The 25,502-nt window shown below is 41.1% G+C and overlaps 2 protein-coding genes across 5 annotated transcripts in view; both read right to left on the bottom strand.

Annotated features, from left to right (window-relative positions):
- Positions 1–2,135: 2,135 nt before the first annotated feature.
- On the bottom strand, positions 2,136–18,054 carry galm (galactose mutarotase). Its single transcript, XM_031304705.1, has 9 exons — positions 17,926–18,054; positions 16,378–16,571; positions 13,743–13,897; positions 10,625–10,738; positions 10,227–10,319; positions 9,000–9,081; positions 5,064–5,214; positions 4,792–4,966; positions 2,136–2,594 (listed from the first exon to the last, which is right to left on the bottom strand). Exons 2-9 carry the CDS (start codon positions 16,562–16,564, stop codon positions 2,517–2,519), a joined length of 1,035 nt encoding a protein of 344 aa, XP_031160565.1. The 5' UTR covers positions 16,565–16,571; positions 17,926–18,054; the 3' UTR covers positions 2,136–2,516.
- Positions 18,055–21,466: 3,412 nt separating this feature from the next.
- Positions 21,467–25,502, bottom strand: part of si:dkey-191g9.5 (rap1 GTPase-GDP dissociation stimulator 1) — a 38,400-nt gene continuing 34,364 nt past the window's right edge. For all 4 annotated transcript variants that reach the window (XM_031304696.2, XM_031304697.2, XM_035992209.1 and 1 more), the window contains 2 exons: positions 23,893–24,056; positions 21,467–21,683 (listed from right to left, as the gene is read on the bottom strand). In XM_031304696.2, the coding sequence (XP_031160556.1) occupies positions 23,929–24,056 (128 nt within the window). In that variant the 3' untranslated portion in view covers positions 21,467–21,683; positions 23,893–23,928. The remainder of the gene's footprint in view (positions 21,684–23,892; positions 24,057–25,502) is intronic.

The following is a 25,502-nucleotide window of genomic DNA, read 5'->3' as shown; positions in this document are numbered from 1 at the left end:
CTGGCATCCAGACTAGAAAAAAGTAGCCTACAAAAGCTATTTGTACAAAACTCAGTAAATCACCTCGGCACTGTATTCACGGTCATCAAACTGGCCTTATGACATTTATGACATCCTAATGAAAAGTCCCAATGGTTCCACTATGGTCAAGTAAAGATATTAATGGCACAACTATAATACTCTCATGACAGCCAATGTTAAAACCAACCACTTATGACAGTTTGATGTAATGTTAACACATAAAGCTAAATAGTTTCTTAAAGTTTGGTAATTAGGCCTGCCATGACATATTTATGAGTTATGTTGCCTAGGTGAATGTCAAGTTGTCATTAGAGATCCGAACAATGCCAACTTTGCTTCAAAGTGTCATAATTTACTGAATGAAACTTAGTAACAGTCAAACATTCATATAGACTCATCATGTTCATGGCTGGTGTCATGCCAGTCTTATGCACAGCCCTTCAAATAATGTTAGTAAATCACATGATTCATGCACAAACCCACGGTATTTAACTGTCCAGATAAAAGCCAGATTTTCTCTCCCATTCGCCAGCATCTGCTTTCTGTTCCCTGCTGCAGTTTCTCTCTCTCTCTCATCATTCCTTCTTTTCAACATTCTTTTTTAAGGCACATGTTGTCTTTGGATAGTTTTACACATGATCACATTATTCTAGAGTGACACTGTAAATAATCATGTATCATTAAGAGTTGTTAAGCAGTTGTGTGGCCGGGGTAGCTCAGTTGGTAGAGCAGGCGCACATATATAGAGGTTTACTCCTCGATGCAACGCCCGCAGGTTTGACTCCGACCTGCAGCCCTTTGATGCATGTCATTCCCCCCTCTCTCCCCTTTCATGTCTTCAGCTGTCCTGTGGCCTAAAATGCCCCAAAAAAATAATCTTAAAAAAATAAAAATAAAAAAAGACTGTCAGCAGTTGTACCGTAAGGAGCAGATGGTGTCAGGACAGTAAGATAGGTTAAGTAACATTATTGAAAATAAAGTGACCTTTCTATTTTAAATAACTCTTGTAAGTCTCCTACAGAGCGAGGTCCAGGTGGGAACTTTTGTTGTTCAGATTTTTTCTTTTTAAAATCCTGTTTTGGCTTTTTCATTATAGGGCACTGAATGTAGATTGATGAGGGGAAATATATTTTAGCATTAGGCTGCAACATAACAAAATGTGTACAACTGGCAAAACCTGTTTCAACGTTCATATGGGCAGCTGACTACTGTTTTAACAGTCAAGTTATCCTTGGAGGCAAATGTGGAAGAAGTGATTTACAGTTAGAAATAACACTGACATGGTAACACACTAGAACTGTTAATATTTTGCTGAGTAAATTGTGGTTTAAAGAATTCCGGGATTAAGAAATGAATGAATGAGTTCTTTGAGAGTTTATGGAGAAAATAAACCAGCTAAACTGAACTAGGTGAGAGGTTAGAGTTGAATCTGAGCCCTCACTCTCTGATGATGCTGACTGTGGGCGGTCTCTCCCTCTGCCCCCTCCAGTCAAACAGGGACGTCAGGATGCTCCACAGCCAGCGCTTGATGGAGATCAGTTTTCTGTTTTTGTCTCCAACTCCTTTGCAGTGAAGCGTGCAACTTTTCACGTTGACGTTTTATGAAATCTCAGCTGTTAAAAGACTCTTTGAGTGATAGATAAGAGGTTGCCATGGGAACACAACACATCTCTTGGCAGAGTGCCCTCTCACCCAAACCCGCCTCCTCACCTTATGTTACAGGAATAGTTCAGCCTTTGTAAAGATGTTGAACACACATAGGTTACATAACATAAATAATGAGAACAGCCTCAGTCTGACTGCTCCCTAAATGTTTTTTGGGGGGCATTTTAAGCTTTAATTAAATAAGACAGCTGAAGATGTGAAAGGGGAGAGAGATAGAGAGAGAGAGAGAGAGAGATAGAGACAGAGAGAGAGGGGGAATGACATGCAGCAAAGGGCCGCAGGTCAGAGTTGAACTTGCAGCTGCTGCGTCAAGGACTGAGCCTTTGTACATGGTGCGAATGCTCTACCAGGTGCTCTCTAATTGTTAATCCTGCATAAATAGGACAGATGGACAACACAGGGACCAATCTGATCTGAGAAACACACTGGAACAAATGGCAATAACCAGATTGAGTCAGAAAGCTTTTATTTTTTTGTTAATTGTAATAATGGCATGGCACAGGATCACAAATCACATTATAACTAACAGTTTGTCCAGGTTGGACTATAAACATCATGTCACTTCTCCACACCTGACATGCATGGGCTGGAATTACTCTGCCAGTAAGTTAGTGCAGTAGCATTTTTCAAAATTAAAAAGATATGCATCAAATTACACTTTTCTAGAGGGGAACTGAGGTTGCACTGAAAAGGCACTGTCTGCTGAACAGTATAGTGCATGACTTTACTGCGAAAAAAGTATATGTACAATCAATTAGTGGACATCCTGCTGTATGTAGAAGTACCCAGCTTTCTTCTTCTCTGTCCTACTGTTAGTAGAGGTCACATGATTAGACGGCGGTGAAAGTGAAGCGAGTGACATGTTTGTAGTCCTCACCAGGACGCAGAATACAGTCAGGAAATGAAACCTGGACACACACACACGCACAGTTAATATTAGAACAGAGTTTCTCAACCTTATATGTCGTTGTCTGAAATACCGACAGGCTTGCAGTCACGCTATCACACTGGTAGTAGTTTGGGAAAAATAATCATATTACATTTGCATTGAAACTTAAACTTGTATGTGGAGTAGGGGATTCTGCATTGATGCAGAGACAGACCAACATATTTTTTTTTTTAAACGTCTATTTATTAGTATTTCAGAAAGCAAAGATATTGCTTACAAATTCTAAAAACATATGACAGAAATAGTTGTACTAAAACAATTACATACACCGACGCGAACACAACAGGTCCTGTATGGTAGATAATCAGATTAGATAATAATCCAAAGTACAAAGCTGCTCCACATACTTACTGACATCACACCTCAGGTAGTTATCATAGCTAAGAGTTAAGGTAAGAGCTACAGCTTCTACAATATCAATGAAGGGTTGCCAAGTCTTACAAAATGTTTCAACGGAACCACGCAACGTATATATTAAGTTCTTCCAGTTTTAGGTGCTGCAGAACGTCTTTGATCAACATAGTGAAAGTGGGAGGTTGTGAGGAAGTGAGGTTGTGAGGTCTTTTTTAAGAGCAGATACAATGAAAAGGGAAGGTCATATATATATCTGACTGCTTGAATTTGTCGATGAAAACCATGTGTAGCAATATATAATAATATTGAGGAGGTGGCGGATCGTGATGATTGAAACACATCACCTGTACCAAAGTACCACTTTCTAACAAAGCAAAGTTGTACTAATGGCTTCATTAATGTAGCCTGGAAATTCAGACCCAAATCCGAAAGATTAAGGGTCTGGCAATGAGTAATGAAAATGGCCCAACTCGAGGGGCGGCACCGAGCAAGCGTTTGAAAATCTCACTGCACGCAATTGGATAACACTACGACCAATCACAGCAATACACGGGGTGACGTATCCAGAGCCCCTTACGCTTAGCTACCAGCGGAGCTAACTGGTAGATTAAACTCTTAGCTACCAGAGGAGCTAACTGGTAGATTCAACTCTTAGCTACCAGAGGAGCTAACTGGTAGATTCAACTCTAACTACCAGAGGAGCTAACTAGTAGATTCAACTCTTAGCTACCAGAGGAGCTAACTGGTAGATTAAACTCTTAGCTACCAGAGGAGCTAACTAGTAGATTCAACTCTTAGCTACCAGAGGAGCTAACTGGTAGATTAATCTCTAGCTACCAGAGGAGCTAACTGGTAGATTAAACTCTTAGCTACCAGCGGAGCTAACTGGTAGATTAAACTCTTAGCTACCAGAGGAGCTAACTGGTAGATTAAACTCTTAGCTACCAGAGGAGCTAACTGGTAGATTCAACTCTTAGCTACCAGAGGAGCTAACCGGTAGATTAAACTCTAACTACCAGAGGAGCTAACTAGTAGATTCAACTCTTAGCTACCAGAGGAGCTAACTGGTAGATTAAACTCTTAGCTACCAGAGGAGCTAACTGGTAGATTAATCTCTTAGCTACCAGCGGAGCTAACTGGTAGATTAAACTCTTAGCTACCAGCGGAGCTAACTGGTAGATTAAACTCTTAGCTACCAGAGGAGCTAACTGGTAGATTCAACTCTTAGCTACCAGAGGAGCTAACTGGTAAATTAAACTCTTAGCTACCAGCGGAGCTAACTGGTATATTAAACTCTTAGCTACCAGAGGAGCTAACTGGTAGATTAAACTCTTGCCGTATCTGGTCAGCAAAGCAGCCAAAACTTTTAGATAAAAAGTCAAGTCTAACTCGTTCGTTGTAACGGCCAAAGCCGTTTCAAACAACATCATGTTCATCCGTAGCCATCTTGCAATGTTTACTAATGACTTTGACGTTGCAGCGCTGTCGTCATCTGTTTAGCTCGCCTCTGGCCCGCCTATATCAGATACACCGATGTGATTGGTGCAGCTCGGCTACAAGGGCATAGTTAATGAGCACCATTACTGAATGACAGAGTGACTCGCTGAGCAAATTCAAATTGTGCTTTCGCGAGAACTCTGGATTTCCAGGGTATCAATAATGGTCAATACATTTAGATTTTGAGTTAAGTCACATTTACAAATAAAATTGCAAATGCAACCTTCTCAATAATAGCCAACAATAGTTGGTTTTACCAATAGATCACTTCACACGACAGCTTTGTAACATCACCACCATCATACCTGGTTGACAGCATCAGGCCAATTCTGGGTCTCCAGACAGAAGGAGCTGTGCTTCCCGTACCTAACCCCGCCCTTTCCTGTCATAGAGCCATCCAGGAAGTTGGCAGTGTAGAACTGGACTCCTGGTTGGCTGGTGGAAACCTCCAGGACCCGCCCACTGGCTGGGTGACACACTCTGAGACGAAGAAACAAGTTTTCCTGCTAGATTTGATTAAAGACAAAAGGTATGTGTGTTGTTGTGTGTGTAGCGTGTGCTGTCCTCTGCAGCAGACCTGGCAGCCTGTCTTTCTGACCAGGTGTCTCCGGGTGACGACAGACAGAAATTATGGTCAAACCCTGGACCTGGAACTTCCTTCAGCTGAGGGCCAATCAGAAGAGGCTTTCTGAGGTCAAAGGGCGTGCCGTCCACTCGTCTGATCTCTCCTGCGGATAGAAGAGGTTATTGATTGGTGATTGTGTATCACTGAACAAAGTTTCGGTGATGAGACACGGTTTTCTAGTAAAAGAAGGAGGAAAAATGTTGTGAGAAATCTCAGCAACATTGAGCATCATCATTGGACTCCATTAGAGTGAATCACTGCAGTGATACAATCATTATAGTAAGTTAGGGGTGAGTTAGTCTCGCTTTGCCAGACCTTCCTCCACAGCGCTGCGGAGGAGGGTCTGGCTAGTCCACACAGCATTCTGGGATGGGAGAAAAACTTGGTGCACTGGTTTATTGGCATTTCTTTAAACCAATCACAATCGTCTTGAGTGGTGCTAAACGGCGTACTGAGCAACGGCAAAACAGCCTTGTTCTGGTGGAACATGTGTACGTTCAAAAGTAGTTTTAGTCGTGCAACAGAAAACTCTGATTGGACAGATAGTCTAGCTAGCTGTCTGGATTTATCCTGCAGAGATCTGAGGAGCAGTTAACCATAGTCCTCAGAAATCCAACAGAGGGTCAGAACACCAACAGAAAGGAAGAGGAAGGTGATGGATAACCGGCCTAAATGAGTGAAATCCGGCGGAATTTCCGTCGGCAAAGGAGCAATCCTGGAAGTGGAACGTCAGGGATATAGACTAGGGGTGAGTAAAGGCAGCCCTCTTAACTTCACTGCCACACATCCCCTCAGTGGGCAGATTACCTCATCGCTTTGCAAAACCTCTGCCAGCATTTTCAGATTTTTACTGCTTTAAAGAAGCTCCAATTTTGGGTGAAAAACCCCCCAAAAAACAATACTTTCCTATCTCTCACCCTCAAACTATCATCCTGTTGGGGATTTAATAGACAGAAAGGCTCACAGAGGCACAGGAATTAGACAGGCCCAACTCTCCAAGACTTCAGTTCAGCCCTCTACTTTTAACTCTCAGAATTGATTCGTTATTTTATTAAATTTTTTTTTTAGATTATTTTTTTGGCCTTTTCCGCCTTTAATTTTTGACAGGACAGCTAGGTGAGAAAGGGGAGAGAGGGGGAAGACATGCAGGAAATCGTCAACAGGTCGGATTTGAACCCTGGACCTCTGCGTCGAGGCATAAACCTCTCCAAACATGTGAGCCTGCTCTACCCACTGAGCCAACCCGGCCACTTGATTCGTTATTTTGAAGTCTTGTTCTTATTCGGCCCTTGAGCTGGATTGCCATTCTAACACAGATTCTGGGATATAAATAAACAGTCATTATCTCCTCTGTCTTCGGGGGAAACCAAAGCTAATTGCAGAGTAATGAGCATGTTTGTCTGACAGAGCATGATGGAACACACTCCCACACAAGTGTTCAGGCTTTCACACTTCTGTATAACAGTGGCAAAAACACCATAATTAACGTTTATACTGTACAAACCACATGGTAAAGAGGGATTCAACATGAGGACTAAACTAACAGTTATCTCAAACAACAGGACCTGACCTCTTCAAACACCCACAGAGACACAAAGACAAGAGCTTAATGATGAAGAGGAAACATAATGTAGATCAAAATTGTTGTCCACTTGACTGTTTCAGCTCTTCGTAGCTGGTCCCCCAGGTGCCAGCATCACAAATAAAGTTGTTGCTGTAAAGCTAATGAGCAGCTAACCAGACGCGCCACATGGTTTGTTACACAGAATCATCTGAGAAGCTGTCATTGGAAACAGTTTCGGGAAAGGAAAGGCACTTTCAAAAAGAAATACCTGGCAGATGATTGGAAGAACCATCGGTCTATCACGTCCGCCACACACCACTAAAACCACGCCTGTAGCAGCCAGTAGCTCCTCACCGGACGCTGATTGGTGCTGTTCATACACAAATAGGGCTGGGTATTGTTCAAATATTTTCAATACCGGTACCGATACCAATACCGCGACTCTGATACCGTTTCCTGAATGATACTTTTTTTGATGGCAATTTTATAAAATCCATTTTTAACAAAGAACAACAACAAGAAATTACACCATTACACATTACGGCACAAATCATTTTCAGCTCCTACTACGTGAGCCGTCTCGTGTGTGTAACAGACTTTTTTGTCTGCGTGTCTCTGTGACGTGTAACGTTAGACAGACATTATTAGATCTTGGTAGAAGCATACTGCATGCTGATTGGCTCACTGATGCTGATGAGATTCACTCTTTAGGTATTGAAATTGGGTATTGAATGGCAATTTTCAATACTCGATACTTCAGAGGCAATTTGGTCGGTGATCAACTTTATGATAATGAGCTATGACGTGGTGCAACGGCAACCAATCGGAATATAGACGTCCTTCACGCTGGCTGATTCCAGAGAAACATACGATGTAAACTTTTCATTCCTACCAAAACATTAGTTCAGAGAAAAAGGAGGAAAAGCTCATCATGGCCGTTGCTGGGTTCCCTATCATTTATGATATTTGCGTATAGGGACCAGTTAACGTTACCTGCCGGTCACATGGTCTCTAAACAGTCCGCTCACGGTGAAGTCCTGCACGGATCAACAGCTGGCGGCTGCTCGCTCTGCCTGCATGCTGCTGCGGTTCAGCGGCTAACGAGCGAGCTAACTGCTAACAGACACCACTGCGACCAACAACCAATACACATTCTGTCATTATATATGTAATTTATAAAAGGTTTCTAGTGTCAGTGTATTGGCCGTGCAGTGGCTGCTTGATCTTTTTCCATGATGAACATAGAATGCTGCTACGTCAGAGCAGCCAAAAGCGTCAAACAGCTTCCCCGGACTTTTTGACAAGCGTCCTCGACCGGGCGGCCAGAGCTTCTTTGCAGCTCAAGTCGGCGGCGGTGTGGACGTACAGTAAGCCTAACCTCCATTTTCCACTGGCAGCATCTGCACTGCGTTGCGGTTTTGTTCTGTCCTCAGCCAAGCGCCATACCACACTCGGAGCGTCTCAGAAGTGGAGCGTCTTGCCTGCCCGACTCTTTTATTGTCTCTACTTTCATCCATTCCCCACACCAGACTCTGTACCTTCAGAGACAGAGCCTTTAGTGTTGCAGCCCCACCCCTCTGGAACACCCTCCCTGCAGATATCTGAAATACTGCATCCCTGGACATTTTTAAAAAACTACTGAAACACCACCTGTTCACCACAGCCTACAACCTCCATTAGTTTAGCCACAGTAATTCTGTAAAGTGTCCTTGGGTTTCATGAAAGGCGCTATATAAATAAAATGTATTATTATTATTACTTTGTACTTTACAGAATAATCCCGTGTTAATAAGCTAATATCTACCTTCCACTCCAAGCACACTGCAGTTAAACTCCATGCCTTCTCTTTTCTGGCGTTGTCCTGATAAAAGGAATTTGTGATGAATCTCTCGTCTACAGTGGTGTTGTAAAGGAGACATAAACGATAGTGGGGGGTGTCTTTTGGTAAAGTGACTGGATTCTCTCACAGTTTCACTTCCTGCCCGGCTGTCTGAGCGCCCCGTGTCTCGCGTGAAAACAGACAAAGATTGACAGCTCTAACGTGCAGTGATGCTTCTGTTGCCTGTAATGTCAGTTGTAGAGCACCAGAGGGCAGCGCGGGCATTGGGTTTCAGTACCCAACATAGTCATGCTATAGTGGCAGTTTGAGCAAATGTGAGAATTTACTACCGTTGTGCACTTTATTAATGTCTGACATCGTTAAAAATGCATCAGACTGCTTAGTTATCACATACTGTACATACACATACTTTCACACTTCATTTAAATGAATCACTTTCTCATTGCTGGGCTCATTCTGATGGAAGAACACGGAAATCTTTTACCTGTAGGAATCGATGAGTCATCCACAGGCAGGTAGGACTGAGCACTGATGGACACTACATGGTCATAGATATCTGCTGCACCCTACACACACACACACACACACACACACACACACACACACACACACACACACACACACACACACACACACACACACACACACACACACACACACACACACACGTTATTCTGTGACACTATAGACTGTTCACTTTACTTAGTTTAAAATAATTCTATTTTAGGTGTATAATATATGGTCTATTGATGTAGTTTTGTCCCCACCGGTGATAAAAATTATTCAGCAGAGGCAGGGATATGTAGACCAGAAAGGGGGAAATCCCACACAACCATTTGCATGTTCTCCCTGTATCTGCGTGGGTTTTCTCTGCGTGCTCTGGTTGCCCCCTCCCCTAAAAACATGTTCCCATCCCTCTCTACCGAGCTGATGTGTGGTGAGTGTCTGGCGTCGTAAGTCGTTCACCCCCGATGATGATTATTTTATGTGCTTTAATTGTTTTTGTCGTCCTGTGGCATGAAGGCAGCATTATCAGGCTGTAGCTTCACAGATAATAGCTACTGTTAGGGGACTGTGTTCTACGGATCAAATAGTCCGACGCTGTTTTTCAGATCTGTTTAGAACCAGCTGACGGTTTAAAAAAGAAAAAAAAACTCCGACAGGCAGAGACGCAACGCCAGTCGCATTCTACCAAGCACCACGTCTGAACAAACCCCACGTTTACCAGAACTCTACTGGTTAATAAGTAAGTACTACAAACCGAAGTAAAAAACAAACCTGAAGCTGAAAAAACCCTAAACGTTAACGGAAAAGACCCGTGAACCTGAGTGACTGAGGGAGAGACAGAGAGAGAGAGAGAGAGAGAGAGAGAGAGAGAGAGAGAGAGAGAGAGTTGTTCTGTGTGAGTGAGCAGAGCTGGACACAGCAACACAATCTGTATGTGTGTAGGGGAGGGGCGCTGTGACGACTAGCCTATCACAGAACGCAGACACAGTCAGCTACCCAATGAGGATTTTTATTCAATCCGAGCACAGATATTGACTCGTATTACTCGTATAATACTCGTACTTGGCAAAAGTGCTTTATCCGTACCGGATACTCGTTTCAGCCTAACTCATATTAATGTTAAAAAACCTCATAAAGTGACATTTTCATGCCATGGGACCTTTACTATATCCTAATGATCAAAGAGCTGATGGTGTGCTCTTACCTGTCCAGCCAGGTTGAAGTAGGAGTGGTTGGTGAGGTTGATGGGGGTGGCTTTAGTAGATCTGGCTTGGTATTCAGCAGTTAGTGTTTCCCCCTGAACACACAACTCAAATCTTACTGAACTGGCCTGTACAAACCATCGATTTACATGAAAAAGTCAATATGGCATTCTGCAATGAATAACAATTTCATAACTTCTACTTTAATAACTCAACATCTTTTTCATTCAAGGTTGTTTAGTTTTACCAAAGGTTGTTTGTTTTCCAGATGAAATAGGATCATTCATGAGCCAAACCTCTTCAGTCAGATCATCCCAGCCAATAACAAACGTTTGGTTAATGAATAGTCAAAATGTTTGGGATGCTTGGAGGGTGATCAGCTACAGAGCGGTGTGCTTACCTCTAGGGTGTAGGAGACAGAGACCTGAACCTCCCCAGGATAATCCTGGTCTCCATCTGGACTGGTAAGACTCAGCTGTACACCACCTTCCACTGCTGTCCCATGCCAGATAGCCTAAAGAGGCAAACACATACTGTACGTACAGTATTATACAGTATACATATAGTATTATAAAGTGGAAGTAGTCCTTGTTACAAGAATAACAGGTAAGGTCAAATAAAATACTACACTTACAGGAATCAACATCTCATGTGAGTGATGGCATAGAAAAAAAGACCTGTGTATATTCAGTGTAGGGATGCAGCGGTTAACCGATTTCACTATTAACCGCGCTTTAAAACGCCACGGTTAACAATCATAAAGACCTTTGCATTTACAGTGAGCGCACTGATGATAACGTTATGTTCGTACGAGGCAAAACTCCGCAACAGCTCAAACATGTCACTGATGTTACCATTAAACGTTGCTAACTTACTCCTCTTCATCCCCTGTGGGACATAAGGCTGCAAAGAGATCTCTTCATCATATTTATTCCTTGGCAACATGCTGCACATCTCCCTGTGACAGCTGCATCTTGTCTAGCAGCTCCTCCAACTGTTAGACACACCAGCTAACAGGGCCGTTTCTAGCCCAAAAAGGGCCAACTTCTTCAGAAGGACAGCACTGTTGTTGCCAACTTGACCTGTGTTTGTGGTGTGACTGATTCACCTCTAGTCTCTAAACTTTTCAGATGAATTTAAATTAAAAAGACTGATTGATCATAATCATTTTCAAAACATGCAAAACTAAATGTTTTGTGTTATTTCTGTTTCAAAAGGTAAATAACATTCAAATCTAGAGTGTTCATGTAATTTCATGCATTAGCAGTGAAATTAATGAATGCATAATAATCACGATAATCATGATTATTTTTCAGACTATATCGTACCAACAAAATGTATAATCCTTGCATCCCTAATTTAGTGGATATACTGTATAACTGTAATTCATTTTTGTATAACTATGAGGCTTCACCAGTCTGACTTAGAAAAATCTATTATCTACTTTCTCAGGACAGCGTCTTCTTGCTGAGCTGCAGTGGGACCGGGACAGCTTTAAGCTGTAACTGAACTTTAGAATGCATTTATGCAGAGAAAAAGGAGTGTGGATTTTGTCCCCCATCATTTACATTGGAAAAGTATTAACGGGTAACTTCGTTTTTTTTTAACCTATTTTTCTATGTTTTTGTATCTAAGTGACTGATGGGAACAACAATCTTTGACATTGGTCTGGTATTAAGCCAGATTGCTGCAGTTGGCAGTCAGCGAAACAAGCTACAATGTAAGTTAATAGGGCAATTTTACGTTCGTAAGTTAGTACGTTCACAAAGTGCTTGTTTTGCCACTGACAGACTCAGATTATTATTCTAAATGTCTGACAACATTATGGAAAGGATTTCTAAGGAGGTCCACCTTTCTGTTAGAGTAAGATCCTTTTTTTAAACATAAAAACATCTGCAAAATTGCTTTTGCTAAACCCACCAGACTCCATGTTAATAAACAGTACTTTGCACAATCACAGAAGGCTTGTATCATGTGGACGCGCCAACAGTGCTGTTGTCATTACTTAGTATTCCTCATGGAGGAGACAGAAACTACGCACTATAGCTTTAAGGGATCCTTATCACAAATCTTTCTTTATGTTATGTGTTTAATAAAGTCAATATATCGTCATTGGATTTCAAACTCTCATATATCAATATTGATATCGGCCTCAAAAAATTCTGTATTGTCGGGTGCTAGTGTGCATTTTAGTTCCATGTGTGAACAGGGACTGTATAGTTGGATTATACCCCTTAGATAGCTCTTATTTCTACTGCAAGTCTCCCTAATAAAGTCAAACCAGCCTCCCCGGCAGCATGGAAACTACTTTAGGTCTGCTGTCAGTTGCTGATGCTGTCCCTTTTCTCTCCATATTAAACTTCTGATTAAACATCATTACCTTTAATGTGCACTAAATCCCCTCAGGCAGTGCAATGATGAAAGTGTTTGTTTTGGCCTCATGATTAACAGAAGCCACAGGACTTCAGTCACACAGCTTGATGTGTAGCACAAAGACACACAGTCCTCATAATGCAGTATACTAGGTGTAGAGTCTTTCTGTGTGTGTGTGTGTGTGTGTGTGTGTGTGTGTGTGTGTGTGTGTGTGTTGATGAAGCAGCTAATTGAATTCGCTGTAATTAGCCAATTCTGTGTACAGTTTAGCCCTCTGGCCGAATGAGCAGACTGCTGCTTTTAAAACAAACAAATAATCACAGTTTGTTTAAACCATTAAACCTGTGTGTTGTTAACAGACATCAGACACCTGCAGAATATTTCACTGTGGCACTTAAAAAAATGTATGTACAATTGCAACAACTGGCAATTATTAACCTTTTGTTTTTTACTTTGGCCCTGACTGAAATATCATCAACATCTATTGGATGGATTGCCATGCGATTGGTGTATGCATTCATGGTTCCCACACGATAAATTAATTTAATGAGTATATTCCTCTTATGCCACCATGTATGACATTTGAGGTTTTGACTACTGTTGGATGGATTGTTCAAAGCACCGCTATGCCTAAATACAGCCTCACAGAGATTGTTTTTCTATAGGTCAGTGGTTCCCAAAGTTTTTTTTACATGAAGGACCCATAAACTGACACAAATTAGACCACGGAGCCCTACAAGATTCCTCCCCAGGGTCCCCCATCTGATAGGAGTTTTGCTTTTGGGTGTTTTATTACAGAAAGTGTATGTAAACCATCAACAAAAATAGTCATACTTTCTGTCATTGTGTTACTTCTGGATAGTATTATAGTTCAAATGTTAATGAAATATGTATTCCCCTTTTTGCTGGAAACCCCCTGGAACACCCTCAAGGGTGTAATGGAGTGCAATGGAAATTTCTAAGTCACCCCAAACTTTTGACCGGTAGTATACCCTCATGTACCTGCAACTGTGTGGGAAAACCTACGTGCAACAAGTCCAAAGAAAGGTGCTATTTAACCACTGAGGTTCTACAGAAATCACTATAAGCTTTCTACCAACTCACTCAAGTTGATGAAACCCAACCACATATTGACTCAGTCTTACCTTATTGAAGCCCCGCAGCCCTCCGTGCAGTGCATTGGGTCCATTATTGATATCTAGTTGGTACTCTTTTCCCTCCAAGACAAAGCGTCCCCGAGCGATCCTGTTGGCCACGCGGCCCACAACAGCTCCCAGATACCGCTTATCTGACACGTAACCTGACAACACAACACAGGTTAGTCCTCTTCACTACAGATTACCTTCACCTCACTTAAGCCACGTTTCCACACAAGGAATTTGAGTCTTTTAAGTCCCCAGAACTATTTTGAAGGACCTAGAAGGTTCCATCCGCCCATTGTTCTCTGCCTGTTGCTTTTCTGTTAAAGAGCACCTATTATGCTTTTTTAAAAGACTTTTCCCATCTTTTAGTGTGTTATATTATCTTTGTGTATGTAATAGCTGTATAATGTACAAAAGTAAAAAAAAAAAAAAAAAACTCACAGAGACAGCACTTTTTCTCAACTGCCTGAAACGCCACGCCCACATTGCTTTTTCGAAATTCCTCAATTAGATGTCACTGATTGAGAATGCCAGCCCAGTTTTTCAAATGTGCTGCCCATAGGTGCACAGCCCGCCCAGTGGCTTGTTTAAATTTGGTTGACCAATCACAACAGAGTGGGGCAGTTGGCCAATCAGAACAGACTGGGCTTTTCAGGAAGGCGGGCCTAGACAGAGCGTTTCAGCAGAGCCCGTCTACGGAGAGCCTGTTCACTCCCAAATTGTAGCGAATTTGGTTGCAGTTCCACCAGAGTTCCACTGGGGGTGATCGCGGGCGAGTGCAAAATGAATGGGAGTCTATGGAGCTAGACGGCTAAATTTGTCTCTTTCGCCTGATTGCCGTTGACAAATCTCAGATTTGATTGTAGTTTTTGCAAGTTCATCATGGAAGGTTGAAAGTTGATTGGAACAAGTACTTATGTCCTTTCGATTTCTTACAGGTTGAGTCGTTGTTGTCTATAACACGCTAGCATTCTGCTAATGAATGCTGATTGGTCAGTGAAGGACTGATTACGATCAGAGATCTCACTTGATGGCATCCGAAGCAGAACCAGAATGTTAGAGCCCGTCTAGGTACGTCTGTGAATATTTCGGCGTGGTCCTTAAAACATTAGCAAACCTCTTTCTAGCACATGTATTAACAGGGAGAGTCTAACCTGTCAGCTGTGTTGTATTAACAGGGAGAATCTAACCTGTCAGCTGTGTAGTATTAACAGGGAGAGTCTAACCTGTCAGCTGTGTAGTATTAACAGGGAGAGTCTAACCTGTCAGCTGTGTTGTATTAACAGGGAGAGTCTAACCTGTCAGCTGTGTAGTATTAACAGGGAGAGTCTAACCTGTCAGCCTGTCAGCTGTGTAGTATTAACAGGGAGAGTCTAACCTGTCAGCTGTGTTGTATTAACAGGGAGAGTCTAACCTGTCAGCTGCGTAGTATTAACAAGGAGAGTCTAACCTGTCAGCTGCGTTGTATTAACAGGGAGAATCTAACCTGTCAGCTGTGTTGTATTGACAGGGAGAGTCTAACCTGTCAGCTGTGTTGTTGATGCCTCGAGAGAGAAAAGGAAGTGACTCAGAGCTTGCCGTAAAGCAGTATCTCCAAGAGTTGAAGTTCTCCCCTCATTAGACATTCTCTGTTTTCAGGTGGAACATCGTGGCTGCGCAACTGGAACAAGTCCGCTGCTGTCCACAGAATTCAGAAAGTATGTCCAAGCCTTCAGTACGGGTCAACTGGGACACAGTTAACAAGGGTCGGCTATCGGTCAGGAAAAAAAATCTAAATTAGCATCCTTATACCGGAGTCCTGTGAAATTTAGGCGAATTACTCCGCTGATGTATAAAAAAAACACATATTTTGTGCTTTAGAAAGCATCAGAAAACAATATTTATTTTCTGTCATTAACAGCTCCATTCGATAGCTCTCTCTCTCAATTCGCTCACCCGCCTGCAGTAGAGTGTAGCGCTGGCTCTCTCTATTTTCTCTCTGTCTTTTTGAGTTGGGAAGCTGACAGCAAAGACTAACTTCACTTTTAATGTTATCAAACAAAGAGGAATGTTCTCCCCTCATCCTAAAATGGTAAAAAAAAGATATAAGAGTACTTCCTTGTTTTTGAATTTAGGCAGCTGTGCTGTGTGTGTTTGACCAATCAGCGACGGTCCATCCTGCAAACACAACCCCAAGGGTTCCCGTACTCCCAGAAAGTACTACCCTCCGACCAGCGACTTTTTAGGGGGTTAAAAGGCCCCAGTAAATGTCCCCAGAACTAATTGTAGGTCTGGTCCCTGTGGTCGAAACACAACAAGTTCCTCAGAAGGTTGCTAGTTCCGGAATTTTCTGTTTGTTTTAAGTCCATCTTTGTTAGTTTTTACGTAGAAACTTGTTATGCTGCTGTCTCGGCCAGGACTCCCATGATGCAAATGTTTTCTATTTAAATTCCAAAAACCTTTAATACAGAGATTACTTCATTCCTATATTGCAGTTCTTCAAAACTCTTCAGCAAACTCTGTTTAGAATGCCTGACCAGAGAGTGCAAAACAAAAAGCATTTTTAAACTATCATCACATTCTGAAATCCAAACATTACCTTCACTTTAATTATTTTCATGCAGTCTATGTAGAGGAAAACAATGATTTCCCGTCCTACCTTCCAGGTCATCGTAGCCCAGGACTACGTCTTCCATCTGGCCATCCTTCCCTCTGCTCCACACAGACCTGATGATGGCTCCCAGGGTGAGAACCTCCACCCGCACCTGGGAGGACTGGAGGACCCACAGGTCCACGGGGCCCAGGCCGACCGCCTCTCCCCACTGCTGACGGCTCACCTGAGTCATCTCGGACCTGACAACAACCGCAACAGGGCATCACACTAACATCATGTTGTCTTTCTCACATACCATCCTTCAGCTCAAGTTTCAGCTGCATTAGCCAACAGCAACAGGGTTATTACTAGGGTTGCACGATATTGACAAAATGTGATATTGTGATATAGATTTAGCCTAGAAATCTAGACGCACCCTAGCGGCAGCAAATGTAATTTGCAGCCAGGGGGGTCTAGGCATTCTCCGTTGGCTTGCGAGCTGGAAAAACCAATCTCTGGTCAGGCCAATCACATCGTGTATAGAGTCGGTGGGCGGGCTTATGGCTGCTGCTGCTGGCGAACAGCGGTCTTCTAGAAGACTTGGAGTTCAGCTTTTCTTTGAGAAAAGAACAAAGAACAGCACTGAAGTCATTCTTAAAAAAGGTAGATGTGTTCAGAGTTTAAAGTTGAATCTATCAACTAGCAATGCTCTGGTTGGTTGTAGCGCTATCCTATTGCGTGCAGAGAGAATTTGAAAGACAACCATTTATCCCGCCCCTTGGATTGAGCCCTGCCAATGGTGAGTTCCCAGACCCAACATCTTGCTGTGGGTCTGGCTTGTCAGGCTAATATCGATTATGAATATTGCGATATCAATATTAATTTAGATATTTTTAAACATATGTAAAATTACAGAAGTTACGGGAAAACGCATCAAAATAGATTCATAACAAATAAAACAAGTTTTCTTACAACACAAGGTTTATTTCAACTGACGTTCATATTGGACTGGTCGAACATGAATATATAAATAAATAAATAAATAAAGACCATGTCTACAGACACAACTAAGCCACACAGCCAACGGACGGAACGCAGCGCTCCACAAAATAAACTAAATATTGCAAATATTGCAACCACTTTCAATATAATACTGCGCCACGTGATATTGCGATAACGATGTTGAGTCAAAAGATCATGCACCCCTAGTTATTAGACAACTTTTATCTAAATCTTATATCATTGTTAAGCTACAGTGCTCTTTATTGACTCTGTGGCTGTTTCAACTTATGTGTGTTTTCTCTGCATGTGTCTGTAATATATATTACAGACAAAGACATATATATAGCACATACACTAAGATATTCTAAAACAGGAAGAGTCAGCATGCCTTTAAAGCTAACAGGGAAAACACGCACTCTCTCTCTCTCTCTTTCTCTCTCTCTCACACTCTCTCACACACACACACACACACACACACACACACACACACTTTAAAGTATGCTAGCTGCATGCTAACTAAACAGTATGTGAACTCTTGACAACTAACATTTCTCTGCAATTAGTGAACATACAAAAACGTATCGATAGCTAGCTGCTACACCTAGCTCTCACCTCAGTCTCTCGCCTCAGGACCTTATAGACTGTTAACCTATACTGTCTATGTTAATATGTTCAGGACAAAGTTCACTTTATCGACCGTGTTTACATCCGGCTCCATTCTTCTTCTTTGTGTTTGTTTGCGGACCGCAAACCAACGTCAGTGTCCTACCGCCACCTACTGATCGGATGTGTCGATTCATCGAGTTCAGTAAACAAGAGGCTGTTTCATGAGTGTCCAGATTGTGCATACATGGCCAACATATTGGCGTTCCCTAGAAGAAATTATGATCGAAACTGCATTCTAACAGTCGCAGGTAGTGCTGTAATATTATTATTTTCTGCATTGCCATTTACAGTATGATCCTATATAACATTAAAACAGTAAGATACTGAGAGACTTTAGCTGTAAATTTACATCAAAGGTTTACAGTATAGTTTGTGATTGTAAAAGGGTAGCTTAAATCAATTGCAATCTGATTGGTTCATAGCTGTGATATAATAACTATATATATATATATATATATATATATATATATATATATATATATATATATATATATATATATATATATATACGGCTATGATTCAAATTCCTTTACACAATAAGTGTTAGTCCGTGTCTGAGAATTTGTTTTTAGACTAACAAACTGATAGCTAGTGCCACAGAGGGCAGCCGTTAATCTTCACACACTGCCAGGACACAGATCTGGTTTAAAATCAGCAAAGTATCCCTTTAAGTGTACAATATATTTAGAATATTTTCAGTGCTATATTTCAGTGCTTTATCTATGCTCCCTTCAAAGCCACCAGACTCCACTGATAAAAACAGCAATTTTACCTCTCAGAAAACAGGAGTTGCTGTTTTATCGCTACTGTGATCGGTTAGTTGCTGGTCCACTGCTGACTCAATTGGTTAGTTAGTTAGTAGTTATTGTGTGCTTTTTTTTAAGCGTTAAGCAAAAGAAAGTCTGTGCTAGATGCTAGTGTAGGCTAACGTTACCTGCGCTGGGTTTCATAGCAACATATTGGTGTTCCCTAGAAGAAATTATGATTGAAACTGGATCCCTATTTCACAAGATGTTGAAGAAATTACATTATTACATGTCATTTAGCTGACACTTTTATCCAAAGCAACTTATAATTGCTATATATGTCAGAGGTAACACACCTCTGGAACAACTAGGGGTTAAGTGCCTTGCTCAGGGACTCATTGGTTGATGTATCACAGTGGGAATCAAACCCAGGTCTCCTACACCAAAGGCATGTGTCATAGCCACTGCGCCCTCATGTTAGTGCATACAAGTTATTCTTGTTCAATACTGTAACCTGGTAACTTAAGTGCATGTAAATGCACTGGTTGATCATAAACGTGAAAGCACAAGAGGCTTCATCATACATTGATAGGCATATATATATATATATATATATATAGGCTATTGATGTAATGGATCATTCCAGGAACGGTGGGAAATCTGCTTCACCCTTTGAATTTAAATATATACTGCATGCAGTTGAAGGTAGTGACTTCATCCCTGATGTGGTTGTCTTTATTTAAAGGCAGAAATGTCAATCATGACCAGCTTATAACTCATCTATGAGTCACTCTTACCCTATTATGTATGTCAATATATTGATGAAGAATTGAAGAATTAAAAAGAAAATAGATCAAAAAGACACCACTTTGGGGAAGACATTGCATAACTTTATTCTGCTCTCTTTAGAACAAAGCCCAGAAAATGTCAAACATGCCCTCCCTGAAAAATATACAGATTTGTTCACAAATGTTAAGTAATATCTAGTTATGTATACAGAATATATGTCAATACAGATAATACATAAAACATTACAGCCAAACTGTTGCCTCATGTTCATTGCCAGATTATTTACTTTATGTTGTATAGTAGACACACACACATGCTCACCTTTTCCTATGGTTACCCAACTATAAATGCACACTGAATTGCTTAGAGCACTGTTACACACTTTGTATTAGAATCATAGTATACTGTACATACACATGTTTAATGGTTGCTGTTCAAATACGTCGTGCATGTGGCTTCTTCACATTGTGCTTCTAGGATTCCTTTTTTGTATGTTATGTTTGCTGTATAACATAAAACAGGAAGCTATCTTTAGAGAAGGGTTAGCCATGGATATTGCTGTTACGCTGTAGCCACGTGTGCAGACAATTTGTTAAATGGTCAATTGGGTCTGTAAGAAAAATAATTAAAGCAAGGTGAGTTAAACGTTTTTAAAAACATGTTGTATGCTTTTGATCATCCACCTACATCATTTGATAGTGTACCCTTTAACCGGTGGTGGAAGCACAGTTGCAGTAAAGATGTCTAGGCACCTGTGAGTTATGTCATGTCATGATGTAGTTGTCATGGAGAGCCCCCACCCACACAGCCTACTAAACTGTATTCCCTGAAAAACGGTATTCCCTTGTGTGCAGCTCCTCTATTACTCCATTATTGTGTATGTCGTTTGCACTGCTGAGGCTTTGGGAGCACATGTGCTGTGATTAAAAATGGAAGTTAACTTAAAATAAGGCTGAGAAGTAGCGTGTGTGATTGTCCTTTGTGGTTAAAAGCTTCAGGTGTGTTGGACCTCTGAGCACACACAGCATCAGTGGGTCAGAAGTATGTTCTGAAACCAACCCAGCTGTTTGCCAGGGTGTATTAAAGGTGCAGTAGGTAAGACTTATAAAACTAACGTTCTGTCATATTTGCTGACCCGATGTTCCAGTAGAACTACATGAAGCAGGTCAGCTCCTCTGGCACCACCTACAGCCTGTAGTGAGATTTGCAAAAATCCACAGGGCCGGGGGGGGGGGTGTCTAACTGCATGTCAATCACTGCTCATGCACACACATTCATTCTCCCTTGTGGGGGGAGTGGCTCAGGAGACCGTTTTGGCCTTTAGCGGAAAGGGGGGAGGGACTGAGAAGTTGTCGATGTTCAAATTTTTTGGCTAAGTCCTGGATCTTCACAATCCTATCTACAGCACCTTTAACCTTAGTGCACTTCTACATCACTGCAGCAGGGTTAGAAGTGAAACCTACTGTTACTATACTCTTTGATAAGATGTGCTAAAGTAACTATACAATAACAAACCATCATCACACTGAGACAAAAAACAAAACAAAAACAATCAGACTTCAGAATCTAACTGCTGCAACAGTGACATTGTAGCTTGTTGGTCTTTGCAAAAGTCATTTCACCTGGTGATCACGGCAGATCAGGATAGGTTTTAAAATTAGCAAATAAGTAGAAACTATGCTTTGCAAATTGGTTCTTTCCAATAAATCAGCTCCCACAGACTCCTCCACGCGTCCCAATAATCCTGCACATACAGCCCAGCAGCCAGGTTCTTCTAGTATATTGTGAACAGGACTTGATGCTGGACAGAGCATTATTCCTTCGCATGGGATTATGCAGTAAGCATCAGAAGGGACAGAACGCTATGTTGATTTTCTTGTAACCATGACCAAGTAGTTCTTTCCTTAAACACATGACAATGCTTCTCTAAGCTTAACCAAGTTTTTTTTTTAAACTGAAATGATGATCTTTCACCACTAACTAAGTCCGTGTTATGCCTATAGGCCATGCAAATTCATTGCTAGTTAATGTGGCTCCATTCGTAGTTTTGTTCGACTTTGCTATTCAGGATGACAGCTGTGATTTACAGAGTGGGAAGTGTTGAGTTGGTTATGTAGTAAAGACTGTGGTGATGGAGGGAGTCTTTGGTCATCTCGACCAGGTTTCAGCCTGTAAAAAATCCCAGTCTTAAAGTCAATTTTACACCGTTGATTTGCAAAGACAGTGAGAAAGCATGCCCAAAGCATTCACTTTGATGTCGGCCAAATCTTAGACACTGATTTGATTTGTCATTGAAATTAAAATTCATTTAAATATTTCAACTCAAACTACATTTCTGCACAGACTTTTGAAACGTTCATAGGTATTTTGTATAAATCCTTCTTTAATTAAGTTCAACGTGTTGGTCACGTGATGACGGCTGAACCATCGCCATGACAACAGAGCAAATGCCATCCACTGTTGGAGGCCATGAGATACATTTCTTGTCACTTTTTGCCACATATTTCACCTTTTAGAAAAAGACAAACATGAATTGATGCTCTATAATGTTTACTTATTATTGGGAATGTTAGCCGTTCATTTACGTTAAACATGATTTTGATGGCTATTATGAAGTTGTAACTAATGCTTATAATAATTAGTAAATGATCGATAAGTGGTTTATGAAGCATCAAGTAACTTCAATTTGGCTCCATTAAGTCTTTTTTGGTGGTCTATAAAAGAGATGATTATTTGTCCACTTCTAATAATAATCTAAATAATGTTTATACATGCTTTACAAATGATTTATTAACTATTACCAAGGTTTTATAATCATCAGTTGCAACTACATAATAGCAATCCAAATAATGAATCCAAACAATCCAAATGATTTCTTTTACATTTTCTAACAAATCTTCTGGTAATCATTCACAAATACTTTATATAATATACAAATTGTTACGATGTGTGCAACAATAAACTGTTAGTACAAGATAGATTACAGCGTTACTAATAATTCAACACGGTCACACGGCAGTTCGTGAAATGGTCACGTTATTTTTAATGTATTGATTCGTGTACACGGACACGTTTTTCTCGTTTATTTCGTGGCGGTCAGCACGTAATGGGCAGCATCTATACGGAGGTTGTGTTTAGGAAAAGAAGAACGGGGAAAGGACACGTCACACGCTGGGACACGATCCGCGTTCTCTGGGGGACACGGGACAACAACGGGATGGTTGAGTTTAGGAAAAGAACAACGGGGAAAGTTAACACCACACGCGGGACATGATTCCCGGTCTCCTGGGTGAAAGTTCTGTGTTGTTTGACCCATCCACCCCCCCGACCAACCTCCCTGCACGGAATTTTGCCATTTCATACTACTCACTACCGTAGTCGTGCTTTGATCACGAAAGATGCTTCCCATTGAAATACATTAGTTTAAAATACGTGCTGACCACCACGAAAAAAACGAGATAAACGTGTCTGTGTACACAAATCAATAATAATCGATTAAATAACGTGACCATTTCACAAACTGCCGTGAGACTGGGTTGAATAATTAGTCATTTCATTGTTAACTTAAGATTAATTAACTATCAATTTACCAATGAGAAGTGATGGTTAGAATAAAATGTTCCTAAATTCAGTGTATAACTTACATGGGCTTGCATCCCATAAGATTAAATATTTTACCCTAATATTTTTGACCCTCTACTAGTGGAACCCGGTTTTTAGTAACATTTTCTGTGGATATTCATGATGGCCAGAAGATGAATCCTTCTCATCTTTCCTACTTTAGAATCTGATTGACAGGTTACCATGACATTTATTGAGCACATTCATGCTCTCCAGACACAAACCCTTTCCAATTTGGACACTGGGAACTTTCCTCTAACTCCATCCTCAGTCCCAAATGTCATCTTTGCACATAGGATGACGCGTATTCTATCTGGTAGATTGCCATGGAAAATGTTGAGCACATTTCATGCTCCTGATTGAATGACCCCCTTTGGTTTTTAGTCTTCCTCAAGGGCATAACTTTGGGTTAAACATTGGGGGCATGGGGGGTTAAGATCTCCACCCTAGAGCAAAATAGAAATTTTTAGCATATCAAACACTTCATTTTTTGCCTTCTGGTGATTTTCTCTGCAACAGTTTGTGCCTTTTCCTTTTAATAAAGGAAATCATGACAGGTTTTTGGGGGGTTGCACTGGCCAGTTTTGAACCCCCCCCTGTAAATGACGCCTATGGTCTTGCTTGTACTAATTAGTAATTATTGCCACAACAGGTGATGTTTTAGAATCCAACATTAATTTCAACATTAAGATGTAATCTGTGCATTAAGATCATTTGAATTAAAGTATGTCATTGAATGAGCTGGATAAATCCATACAGCAGATGCGATCCTTTGTTGCTGCACTGTGATGGTTTAGCTGGTGTCACCGAGAGTGGCCAATATGGAGCTGGCCTGCGAGGCAAGTTTGCTGCTGCTGTGATCTGTCAGTTTACTGAGGCTTTCCTTCATATTCACAGAGTTTAACTCCACCTTCATCACACCTAGAGCAGACAAGAATGGAAAGAAGAAGACAGAGACGTGTGAGATGGATTGCAACTAGTAGGAGGCCAAAAATGTGCAGATAAGATGTTTCTGAACATCTGTGTTGTGTGCATGTGTGGATTGTGTGTCTTATATACTGTGTAACTATCCCCTCTGTCTTTTATATTGAGGAACATAAGATGAGATGCTTTTCTTTGGAAGCACAACAAAAGAAAGAGGACACACACATTCAGTCAGGACTGGGGATACATTTGTAGCACAACAGTTCAACAGGCTATAGAAAGAACCCTTGGGTAGCTTTACAAGAGGCAACATCACTGCTGACTGCTTAAGCTGAAGTTCTTATTATGGCCACTGGATGCTGGCACTAAAGAGACATCAACTGTACTGAGATCCCAATTGGTGTCTCAATAGTTACACTGTAAAACTGTTCACCGTAAATTTACCGCGTTTCGGTACCCAACCCTAGTTTACAGTAAGCATACTGTTTTTAACTTTTAAGGTATTTTACTGTAAATAGACATAGTTTCTTACTGTATTTTTTGAATTTACAGTAATATACTGACTGCAGTGTAATTCCCGCCTTCTCCTTTATTTTCCGGCTATGATTCAAATTCCTTTGCACAATAAGTGTTAGTCCGTGTCTGAGAATTTGTTTTTAGACTAACAAACTGATAGCTGGTGCCACAGAGGGCAGCCGTTAATCTCCACACACTGCCAGGACACAGATCTGGTTTAAAATCAGCAAAGTATCCCTTTAAGTGTACACTATATTTAGAATATTTTCAGTGCTATATTTCAGTACTTTATCTATGCTCCCTTCAAAGCCACCAGACTCCATTGATAAAAACAGCAATTTTAACTCTCAGAAAACAGGAGTTGCTGTTCTATTGCTGCCTTGATCGGTTAGTTGCTGGTCCACTGCTGATTCAATCTGTTAGTTAGTTAGTAGTTATTGTGTGCTTTTTTTTTAGCGTTAAGCAAAAGAAAGTCTGTGCTAGATGCTAGTGTAGGCTAACGTTACCTGCGCTGGGTTTTATAGCAACCGCCTCGTTATATTCAGCAAGCCAGCCCAGGAGGGCCTATTTTATTGTGAACACTGTTATTTATTAATACAAATCTATTTCAATTGTAATGTTACTATAATGTTCATATTGCCATACTTGATGACTGTTTTAATAAAGCAATAGCTCACAGTCTGTGGTATGTTGTAATTATATGCAGTGATTGGAACTTTGCCTTCCAGGCCGCCTGCCTGCACCTCACCACCTGTAATCCCATTATGCTCCTCATAAGGGATATGAAAATAAATAAAATCCCTGTCTAGCATATTGCTTTTGCTGTGACACTCCAGTTCTCCCTCACTCTCCTGCTAAGTTTGTTTCATGGAGTTTTATGACATCGGAAACAGCGACTCTCAACATAGCTTTGCCCAGCTTGATCCT

Source organism: Sander lucioperca, chromosome 15, assembly GCF_008315115.2.
Source record: "Sander lucioperca isolate FBNREF2018 chromosome 15, SLUC_FBN_1.2, whole genome shotgun sequence".
In the NCBI taxonomy this organism is placed as follows: domain Eukaryota; kingdom Metazoa; phylum Chordata; class Actinopteri; order Perciformes; family Percidae; genus Sander; species Sander lucioperca.
This window is presented reverse-complemented; position numbering and strand designations above follow the sequence as displayed.